Source organism: Electrona antarctica (genome assembly GCF_951216825.1).
Source record: "Electrona antarctica genome assembly, chromosome: 5".
NCBI classification, from domain to species: domain Eukaryota; kingdom Metazoa; phylum Chordata; class Actinopteri; order Myctophiformes; family Myctophidae; genus Electrona; species Electrona antarctica.
The window spans coordinates 58,294,890-58,306,816 of NC_136810.1; the positions used below are offsets into that span (position 1 = coordinate 58,294,890).

An 11,927-nucleotide genomic window follows, 5' to 3' on the forward strand; every position below is an offset into this window, starting at 1 on the left:
AAGTAGGCTAGCCAGCTCTAGGTGTTGAAATGTTGTGAACATTCAAAGGGGATTTTCTCAGCTTTGGGTAAAACGGCACAATCATTTTAAAATGGTCATATCTCCAATTTCATTGAATGATACATCATATGAAAGCTTACATTCTGTACTTTAATAATCTGTAAAAAACTGAAAAATTACTCTGGTCGAGATGAGGCCCTATTTGCCAGACCCGGTCACATTTAGGAACCTGCCTACCAATGACACCATTGAAAATAACGCTCAAATAGAAGTTATTGTTCTATTATTACACTATATTAATAGTACAAAATAAGAGTTTGAAATAGTGTTCGAAATGTCCTGCCTGCCGATTATGTCACCACTATTAGGCAGGATTCTGAACAGTCCCGCAGCCCTCCTCTGAGACACAGAGTGAGTAGACAGGTTTCTGAACTGTCCACAGCACCTCCTCTGAGACACAGAGTGAGTAGACAGGTTTCTGAACTGTCCACAGCCCTCCTCTGAGACACAGAGAGAGTAGACAGGTTTCTGAACTGTCCACAGCCTTCCTCTGAGACACAGTGAGTAGACAGGTTTCTGAACTGTTCACAGCCCCTCCTCTGAGACACAGAGTGAGTAGACAGGTTTCTGAACTGTCCACAGCCTTCCTCTGAGACACAGTGAGTAGACAGGTTTCTGAACTGTTCACAGCCCCTCCTCTGAGACACAGAGTGAGTAGACAGGTTTCTGAACTGTCCACAGCCTTCCTCTGAGACACAGTGAGTAGACAGGTTTCTGAACTGTCCACAGCACCTCCTCTGAGACACAGAGTGAGTAGACAGGTTTCTGAACTGTCCACAGCCTTCCTCTGAGACACAGTGAGTAGACAGGTTTCTGAACTGTCCACAGCCCTCCTCTGAGACACAGAGTGAGTAGACAGGTTTCTGAACTGTCCACAGCCCCTCCTCTGAGACAGAGTGAGTAGACAGGTTTCTGAACTGTCCACAGCCTTCCTCTGAGACACAGTGAGTAGACAGGTTTCTGAACTGTCCACAGCACCTCCTCTGAGACACAGAGTGAGTAGACAGGTTTCTGAACTGTCCACAGCCTTCCTCTGAGACACAGTGAGTAGACAGGTTTCTGAACTGTCCACAGCACCTCCTCTGAGACACAGAGTGAGTAGACAGGTTTCTGAACTGTCCACAGCCCTCCTCTGAGACACAGAGAGAGTAGACAGGTTTCTGAACTGTCCACAGCCCTCCTCTGAGACACAGAGTGAGTAGACAGGTTTCTGAACTGTCTACAGCCCTCCTCTGAGACACAGAGTGAGTAGACAGGTTTCTGAACTGTCCACAGCCTTCCTCTGAGACACAGAGTGAGTAGACAGGTTTCTGAACTGTCCACAGCACCTCCTCTGAGACACAGAGTGAGTAGACAGGTTTCTGAACTGTCCACAGCACCTCCTCTGAGACACAGAGTGAGTAGACAGGTTTCTGAACTGTCCACAGCACCTCCTCTGAGACACAGAGGGAGTAGACAGACATTATTCCATCTTATGACGGGTACCTATTATATGCATGATATGGGTTGAAAATGGAGTGGTCCTATAAGGTAAAAAAGTTGAATAAGAGCAATATGATTCCCCAGCAATAAGAGATAATAATGTAATACACGGTGGTATAAATATGGGATTGTGCCAGACAGTCAAAACGGAGCCACTTCAGCTCACATTCCGAAGAAAGCACAAACCAGTGTCTTCTAAAGTGAATAATCAGACGCTTGTCTGAGGAGCCTCTTGTCCGAGTAAAAAGTTCACATACGCTTCATTATGCGGTGAGGCGACTTCTTGTCTTTAACTGTGATTGGATGTATTGGTGCGAGACGTGTTTAACCCATTGAGACCTGGAACGCATCCATGTCACGTTAGCGTTTAACCACATTAACCATTAACCCATTTTTGGGCGGGAACCCGTTTTGGTGTTTTAAACATTGTTATAATTTAGCTATTGAAAAATAGCAGATCTACAAGCTCATAGCGCGGCACCGAGTGGCGCGCTATGAACTTGTAGGTCTGCTATTTTTGAAAAATCGTTAAAATGTGCCTCAAATCTTTCCGAAAATTGTCATGATTTAGAAAACTTTTTTTTTTTTAAATTTCGACGTCAGGCCTGAATGGGTTAAAATGCTACTCGCTTGCGGCCTCGTCTCTTGTCCGACACAGACAGGCATCCATTGATTGATCCATCCATCTAAAGACAAGGACGGTGGAAGTCAAACAATTTGTCAACAACTCCAAGCTGTAGCGAAGGTGAACGCCACCAGACGCGTCGGTCCACGCGCCCCCCCCTGCCCTGCAGAATGAGACCAGCAATGCGAAAGACCGCTCATCTTTAAATGTTTCAGAACTGCAGTGCGTATGCATAAATATCTGTACAGTGCCACTCCGGAGGACGATACCAGTGGCTTAGGTTCTGTTTGGTGTGATTATGGCATCAGTGCAAAAAAAAAAGGACAACAGCTAAGCACAACAGCTTAGCTCTGAGAAATGCCTAGTACATCACAGGTGCAGTACAGTACAGTACAGTACAGTACAGTACAGTACAGTTGAGGTGAAGAAACTGCCAGCACTCATAAAATCATGCAAAAGGACATACAATGAGTGCTGGCATTTTCCCCCCCACCGCCCCCCCCCCCCCTTTTTCCCCTCACTGTATATGTTTCTTTTCCCTTTTTACCTCCATTATGATGAATTCCTGTACTGTTCTTTGTCTATATAGAAGTGTCTATTTGTACGTCTCTAAATGTTTTGATGAATTGAACATGGTGGACCCTGTTGTAAACAAGTGTAATGCTTAATTGGGTCGTCCACTCACAGTTAACAGCCTTTGTATTGAGTTTGTGCTTGAAATGTACTGTAATTCTGCAAACTGTTAATAACATTTTCAATCAATCAATCAATTTCTTCACCTCAACTTATATCTTCGAGCCTTGCACCTAGAAGGATTTTTGTTTTAACTTGGGAGAGTGCCAGGTTGTCTGCTAGGGCAGTACTTTTTTCACAGTACAGTACAGCCAAACACAATTCTTTCTCACCTGAGGAAGGCCGAAACATTGTTGTTGTTGTACCTGTGCAGTGCTGACACTTTTTGCGGCAGTAAAAGTATTTTTCAGAGCTAAGCTGTCGCGCTAGACTTTTGTCCACTTTTAAAAACCGGTTTGCTCATCCTGTCCTGCACCACCGGCGGCATCAAACGGACGTGCACGACATTCTCCTCTTTCGAATCGGTGCAAAGAAAGACGTCTCACACAGGCAGCTATAGAGCGTCGCAGTCCCGCCCCCTACCCTGGACCAGGAAATGATTCTCCGTTCATTTTCCTCATAGACATTTCAGAAAGTATTTATTTAAAGACGTTTACGCCGCGGACAAAGCCAACTCGAGTCGTGACAAATCATGACAACAAATAATTAGAAAGAAGAACAAAACGGCAGGTTACAACACTTTTTTTGTTGTTTTTCTTCTTTGTAATTATTTGTTTGGTCCAAAATATTGTTTGTGTCGTCATGAGTTGTCACGACTCGAGTTGGCTTTGTCCGTGGCGTAACCGTCTTTAAATAAATACTTTTTGAAATGTCTATGGGAAAAATGCATTGGGATTCATTTCCTGGTCCATGGTAGGGGGCGGGACTGCGACGCTCTATTGGAGGAGGATGAGGATGTGAGTGTGTGTGTGTCCGTCCGGCCCGGCCAGGCCGGCTGGCTTCCGTTCCCGGCGCCGCTCAGACGGCAAACTCCACTCCGCTCCTCCTGGAGCGTCCGGCGCGGCGCAGTCTCAGGCCCGCGAAGGGGTTGATCCACAGCAGAGACGGCCGGCCCCCGAACACAGTCCTCATGCCCTCCCAGCGCGTGTGGCGCTCCCACGTGGGCTTCTCGTTCTTCAGACGCTCGATCTCCTGCGGTGGTGGTCACACACACCACACCACACCACACCACACCACACCACACCACACACACACACACACACACACACACACACACACACACACACACACACACACACACACACACACACACACACACACACACACACACACACACACACACACACACAGTTATGAATGACATGACGTGCTCTAAAGTGTTAGGATTTGTTTATTTAGATCGATATTGAATTATTTGCACTGTTTATTTTTTATTTCATCATCATCACCCCCCCCCCCCCCCCCCCAAGAAAAAAACGTTAATATAGCATAACAAAACGTTTAACCACTTTATCTATATTTTATACTTTGGCTATTCAAAAAATAGCTGATGTACAAGCTCACAGTTAGAACACAAATATTATCTTCTCGGGGTCCCTGCCACAACCTATTTTCAGATGGGGGTACGTGCACTGATCTACGGCCCCTTTTCCACCAAAAAAGAACTTTGGTTCCAGAACCGCTTCCGCTCTAGATTCTTGGAACCTCGGGGTGCTTTCACGGAACTGGCGGCCATGTTTTTGGTTCCAGTTCTGAAAGCAACGCTTTTAGGGTTCTGAATCAATTCATTTTCAGTGGAAACACTCTGAACTGGTTCGATGTTAACCCATTTAGACCCGAGGTCGCATCATGTGTCGCCTTATAGCATTTAACCACTTTAACCATTGTTTTAAACTTTAGCCGTTGGAAAATAGCAGATCTACAAGCTCATAGCGCGGCACTGAGTGCCGCGCTACGAGCTTGTAGGTCTAATATTTTAGAAAAATCGTGAACATGTGTGCAAATCTTTTAATATATATTCTTTCACAGTGAACGTTTTTAACTCAAATCTTTGCTTCTGGGGGGGTCCCTGGAACTATATATTTTCAGGTGGGGATCCGCGGCCAAATACAGATCATTCTGGGGCTCCTTGACATGAAGAAGGTTGAGCACCACTGACATATGTGACCAGATTAGACTGCCATCGCGCAAATTACAGCTTTTCACCAGAGAAAAACTTTTTTTTTTTTTTTTTTTTTTAATTAGTTAATAGCACAGGCAGACTCTTCACATACTAGAGCATGTCTGAAATAAGTGTCAGAGCTGAAATCGACATGTAAATATGAAATAAATGCCCAAACATGTAGCTAGGTGTAATGTTAGAGACCACAGAAGTGAACCTTTCAAGCCTGTTTTCTCAACTCACTGTTTTCTGCAAGACATTAACTCTATAAGCCATATCTCCAAAACTGGTGGGTCAAACTGAACAACCAATATGTCAATTTGAAGCTATGATTCCCTGCTTTCATATGACATGAAAAAACGAAAATTCAAAAAAATCCAATGGCAGTCCCTCAGTCAAATTTAGTCACATATAGAAACATAGGTTGTTCAGAAAACTGTCATGATTTGTAGAATCGTCAGGTCTAAATGGGTTTAAGCGGAGGGGGGGGCGGGGGGGGGGGGGGGAAGGAAGCGAACCGGTTGAAGCACGGTGGAAAAGGGGGCTGCCGTACCAACCTGTGCCGAACATTGTGGATGTGTGTCTGACAGCGCTTTGTGGTAGCGCTCTCTGCTCACCGTCTCGTCGTTGCAGATGGAGTGGACCTGAGTGCCGAACATGACGGCCGTGAAGGTGAGGAAGAGGAGGCCCTCGAGGCAGAGGAAGATCATCAGCAGCACCGTCACGGGAGGGGAGAAGTCGCTGCACTCTGAGGAGGGAGAGAGAGAGAAGACCAGTGTTGTTTTTGCCAGCAAATTTTGATTTTAGTTTTAGTCATAGTCTCTTCTCTTGCATCGTTTTCATTTAGTTTTAGTCACATTTTAGTCTTAGTGTTAGTCTAGTTTTCGTCGACTAAATGTCATAAGATTTTAGTTGACTAAATCTACAGTTAATTTAGTCGACTAAAATGTATTTTGTCGGGCCTTGATGCCGTTGTAATGATGAAAATAGCCGATCTGCAAGCTCGCGACGCGTTGTGAGCTTGCAGATCGGCTATTTTCAGCGTGCAACCAAGTGTAAAATGACTTATACTGGATCTCTTGTCCACTAGTCCCTTCCTAACATTTTAGTCTAGTTTTTCTTTGACGAAATTGTCGATATATTTTGTCATAGTTTTAGTCATCACAGCTTAGTTCACATTTAGTTTCCATTTAGTTTTCGTCAGTGGAAAAAGGTATAGTCGACGAACATTTTTCGTCTTAGTTTTAGTCGACGAAATCAACACTGCGAAAGGCCCAAATAATCAGCTTCATGTTATACAGTTTGGGCCTGGGCCGTGGCTCAGCGGTCCAGGCACCTTGGCCGGTAGCCCAAGCCCATGCCGCGGGTTCGACTCCCAATCCAGACAGCCTTTACTGCATGTTACCGCGACTGTGGCTCAAGAGGTAGAGCAGGTCGTCCAATGATCCATGGGTCGGCGGTTCGAATCCCGGCTCCTCCTGTCTACATGTCGAAGTGTCCTTGGGCAAGACACTGAACCCCAAATTGCTCCCGATGTGCTAGTTGGTACCTTGCATGGCTTCCGCCGCAATCGGTGTATGAATGTGTGTGTGAATGGGTGAATGTAATGCACAATCTATGTAAAGCGCCTTGGATAAGGGCGCTATATAAATGCACCATTTACCATTTACCCCCACTCTCTCCCCCATTTCCTGTCAGCCTACTGTCTGTCCCTCTATAAAAAATATAAAATAAAGGCGAAAGCCGCAAAAAAAATGGAAAAAAAAGAAAAGAAAAAAAGCATACAGTTTGATGGACTTTACATGTGATTATTACGGCATGATGTGACGTACCTACATCGTGATTTCAATTTCAGGGCTGTCCAAATTAACACAATTAATGTCAGAGCCAGAGGTGTTGGATTTGGAAGAGATGTTGAAGGTCTGGTTCCAAAAATTAACCAGTATTTAATAGTGTAGAATCCATGATATTTACATTGGAATGAATGAGCCCGGCTGGAAAGTGTCCAAGTGGGAGTGTCTAAGTGGGAGAGGGCGGGTCTTAGCTATAGGTGAATTTGAAATGTGACTGGAAAAACAAAAGCAATGATGTGATTGATTAAAACCCATTTTGGCGTTTTAAACATTATGTTATAATTTAGCTATAGACAAATAGCAGATCTACAAGCTCATAGCACGCCACTCGGTGGAGCTTGTAGGTCTGCAATTTTTGAAAAATCGTGAAAATGTGGCACAAATCTTTGAATATATATTCTTTCAGAGCGAACGTTTTTAACTCAAAACTTTGCTTCTGGTGAGTTCCCTGGAACAACATATTTTCAGATGGGGGGTCCGCAGCCAAATACATTTTTGGGGTCCTTGACATGAAATATTGAGCACCACTGATATAGAAAAATGGGGTATTTCAGAAAACTGTCACATTTTTTTAAATTTCGATGTCAGGCCTCCTAAATGGGTTAAGAAAGAATATTAGCCACCTACAAAAAAAACATGCATATAGGCATACATACCATTCCACTGGACTTTGACACAGGTTATGAACTGGTAGCCACAGAGGGCCAGAGCATGGGTCGAGATGAGGGCGATGTACATCTACGAGGGCACAAAGACGTGAGTTAGGAACAGTACTACCCTCCCGAAAAAACATGCAGTAATCCTGGTACACACTGGGTAAAATAAAATGGGTTACAAAAATCGTGGGTTAACCCATTTCGGGACATGAACCCCTTTTGGTGTGTTAAGCATTATGTTATACTTTTAGCTATTGAAAAATAGCAGATCTACAAGCTCATAGTCATAGCAGCTTGTGGGTCTGCTATTTTTGAAACATCGTGAAAATGTGGCGAAAATCTTTGAATATATATTCTTTCAGAGCGAATGTTTGTAACTCCAAATCTTTGCTTCTGGGGGGGGGGGGGGGGGGTCCCTGGAACAACATATTTTCAGATGGGGGGTCGGCGGCCAAATACAGATAATTCTGGGGGTCCTCGACATGAAAAAGGTTGAGCACCACTAGACATAGAAACATGGGGTTTTTCAGAAAACTGTCAGGATTTAGAAGACATTTTGTCGAATCGGTCTCGGTCGAAATGGTTTAACCGGGAACCCCTTTTGGTGTTAGCATCATGTTATGCTTCAGCTATTGAAAAATAGCAGATCTACAAGCTCATAGCGCGCCACCGAGTGGCGCGCTACGAGCTTGTAGGTCTGCTATTTTTTGAAAAATCGAAGAACGACTGACATAGAAACATAGCTTTTTCAGAAAAGAAGACATTTTTAGAATCTGATCTCAGGTCGAAATGGGTTTAAACCCGTTTCTAGTCAAAGAAAAGGTGTGTCCTGTAACTGTTCCTCGACTGTACGTACAGTGAAGAGCACAAAGAAGCGCTGGTTGTTCTCGCCCACGCAGTTGTTGACCCAGGGACAGTGGTGGTCCATCTTACGGATGCAGCGCCGACATATACTGCAGACAGAGACAAACAAACAAACAGCACCATTAACACACATATACTGCAGACAGAGACAAACAAACAAACAGCACCATTAACACACATATACTGCAGACAGAGACAAACAAACAAACAGCACCATTAACACACATATACTGCAGACAGAGACAAACAAACAGCACCATTAACACACATATACTGCAGACAGAGACAAACAAACAAACAGCACCATTAACACACATATACTGCAGACAGAGACAAACAAACAGCACCATTAACACACATATACTGCAGACAGAGACAAACAAACAAACAGCACCATTAACACACATATACTGCAGACAGAGACAAACAAACAAACAGCACCATTAACACACATATACTGCAGACAGAGACAAACAAACAAACAGCACCATTAACACACATATACTGCAGACAGAGACAAACAAACAAACAGCACCATTAACACACATATACTGCAGACAGAGACAAACAAACAGCACCATTAACACACATATACTGCAGACAGAGACAAACAAACAAACAGCACCATTAACACACATATACTGCAGACAGAGACAAACAAACAGCACCATTAACACACATATACTGCAGACAGAGACAAACAAACAGCACCATTCACAAATGCACCATTTCCTATCATGTAATAATAATAATAGCTTGGATTTATATAGCGCCTTTCATGAACCCAAGGACGCTTTACAAAATGTACCAACAACAATCAAAAACTATATGCCATAAGCCTGAGAGAATAAGTGTATTTTCAAGGCAGCCTTAAAAGAGTCCAGTGTTGGAGCATGGTGAATCTCTATTGGGAGAGAGTTCCACAGGGTGGGGGGGGGGGGGGGGGGGGGGCTGCCACACTGAACGCTCTGTCCCCAAAGGTTCGTTTGACTGCCTTGGGGACAGAGAGGAGGTCCAAGTTTGTGGACCGCAGGTTCTGTGTCACAGGAGGTTTATGTAGATTACATTATTATACCATTGATGTCGGGCAGAAACCTTGTGTCTCCACTCTCTATAATTCCAACGTTTACGCATGCACACGTGCACACTCACACTCACACTCACACACACACACACACACATATTTTAAATCATAAAGAAAACGGTTTTGGACATACAGGGTTTCTACCGGACAGTAACTTTCCTGTTCTACCCTGGATTTAAAGATCCATCTCACGCGCGCTTCCTTGGGCGGCTGTGGCTCATGAGGTAGAGCAGGTCGTCCAATGATCCCTGGGTCGGCGGTTCGAATCCCGGCTCCTCCTGTCCACATGTCAAAGTGTCCTTGGGCAAGACACTGAACCCTACACTGCCTCCAATGAGTCGGTCGGTGTGAGCTCGCCACCATTGGTGTGTGAATGTGGGAAGTGAGGACGCTGTCGTCGACTGTTCGCCGCTTCACCTCCCAATGTATAAATCAATGAACCATTGTAAAGCGCTTTGAGCACTTGAAAAAGCGCTATAAAAATGCAATTCATTACCTGCAGTGGTGGGCCCTCTCAGGCTTGATGCTGCAGCATTTGGGACACTTGTAGATCACCTCCCCGGGTTTCAGCTGCAGGCTCTCCATGTACTTCTTGGTGGCGTTGCCTTTGGGCACGGCTCCCTGGACAGGACACGGAGAGAGAGAGAGAGAGAGAGACGAGATATGGTTAGAATGAATAACCAACACAGAGGGACACTATCACGTGACTGACCATTAGTTTCACCATTTCTCAAACTTGTGTGTGTGTGTGTGTGTGTGTGTTTTCTTTTAGTTCAAAGCACTATTGTCCAAGATGGGACATACATGGTTTGCAGCAAGAAATGCAAAAAAGAAAAAAAGCACTATAACATATATATTATGCACATAGTAACTTAATACATGTACCAATCTTTTTGGTCATTTTTATTCATAATGTTCCAATCAATGCTCAACGGCAGAAACGCAACAAAATCGGTTATTTGAGTGACAATTAATCACCAAGAAAAAGCAACACCGCCAATGATGTCATAACAATAACAATGATGTCCCGACGGTGTCACTCGCGGGGTCAGGCAGCATGGTGCGGAGGTGCGAGGCCAGCTCCAGCACCGCCAGTGATGTCATAATAATATTAATGATGTCATAATGATGTCATGATGACGTTGTCAGACTCACAGGGTCGGTCAGCATGGTGCGGAGGTGGGAGGCCAGCGCCAGCACCGCCAGGGATGTCATAATGATGTCATAACAATAACAATGATGTCACGACGGTGTCACTCACGGGGTCGGTCAGCATGGTGCGGAGGTGCGAGGCCAGCGCCAGCACCGCCAGTGATGTCATAATGATGTCATAACAATAACAATGATGTCACTCACGGGGTCGGTCAGCATGGTGCGGAGGTGCGAGGCCAGCGCCAGCACCGCCAGCGCGTTGAACGCCACGCCGTTGAGCACGGCGTACCAGAAGCTCCGCGACGGCAGCAGCATCACGAAGGTGACCACGAAGTCGGCGTAGAGCACCAGGAACCATGTGACCACGGCGCACACCATGCCGCAGCCGTCCTGGATGAACCACAGCCCCCCGCGGTGGGGCGGCTCGGACGCCCCCGCGCCCCCCAAAACACCCTCCTCGTCGTCCTCGTCCCCGCAGCTCCCCCTGTCCCCCAGCAGGGGGTGGTGTTGCTCCACATCTCGCAGACGGTGACCTGAGGACATTCTGCCTGCCCTGTGCTGCGGGGAGAGAGAAGGAGAGAGCAGTGATATTATTAACCCATAATAATATCACTGCTTATTGACCTGAGGACGATTCTACAAATGTCTTCAAAATATGTACTTGGCCAGTGTTTGGGTTCACACAAACCCGGGAAAACTGGGCATAGGAGGGTGTAGCGGCCCTCAAAAATATGTACAAAAAGGGAAAAAAGGTATATACGTAGGCTATATAACGTACAACGTACTAGCTCAACTAGGAACTCTTTCGTGTTCCTAGTTCATTTCCCCATATTTTTCTGCCTTTATCGATAGGTACAGTAGGCTGACAGGAAATGGGGAGAGAGAGCAGTAAAGGTCGTCAGGATCGGGGTGTCGAACCTGCAACGCATTAGCAGCCTAGCTAGGTGCCCAGACAGACATCCACTCCAGCCTAGGTGCCCGGACAGACATCCACTCCAGCCTAGGCGCCCAGACAGACGGCCACTCCAGCCTAGGTGCCCAGACAGACAGCCACTCCAGCCTAGGTGCCCAGACAGACAGCCACTCCAGCCTAGGTGCCCAGACGGACGGCCACTCCAGCCTAGGTGCCCAGACAGACAGCCACTCCAGCCTAGGTGCCCAGACAGCCACTCCAGCCTAGGTGCCCAGACAGACGGCCACTCCAGCCTAGGTGCCCAGACAGCCACTCCAGCCTAGGTGCCCAGACAGACGGCCACTCCAGCCTAGGTGCCCAGACAGCCACTCCAGCCTAGGTGCCCAGACAGACAGCCACTCCAGCCTAGGTGCCCAGACAGACAGCCACTCCAGCTTAGGTGCCCAGACAGACATCCACTCCAGCCTAGGTGCCCAGACAGACATCCACTCCAGCCTAGGTGCC

At 46.1% G+C, this 11,927-nt stretch overlaps 1 protein-coding gene across 2 annotated transcripts; it reads right to left on the minus strand.

The window, feature by feature from the left end:
• Positions 1-3,698: 3,698 nt before the first annotated feature.
• On the minus strand, positions 3,699-11,053 carry LOC306923549 (palmitoyltransferase ZDHHC7-like; the record flags this gene model as incomplete). 2 transcript variants are annotated; one of them, XM_079501723.1, is made up of 6 exons in its annotated part: positions 3,699-3,931; positions 5,519-5,649; positions 7,411-7,492; positions 8,267-8,363; positions 9,855-9,979; positions 10,715-11,053. In XM_079501723.1, 6 exons carry the CDS (start codon positions 11,051-11,053, stop codon positions 3,758-3,760), a joined length of 948 nt encoding a protein of 315 aa, XP_079357849.1. In that variant the 3' UTR covers positions 3,699-3,757. The 2 variants fall into 2 exon arrangements, with proteins under 2 accessions (XP_079357849.1, XP_079357848.1); XM_079501722.1 differs by having other exon boundaries at positions 5,459-5,649.
• Positions 11,054-11,927: the final 874 nt, after the last annotated feature.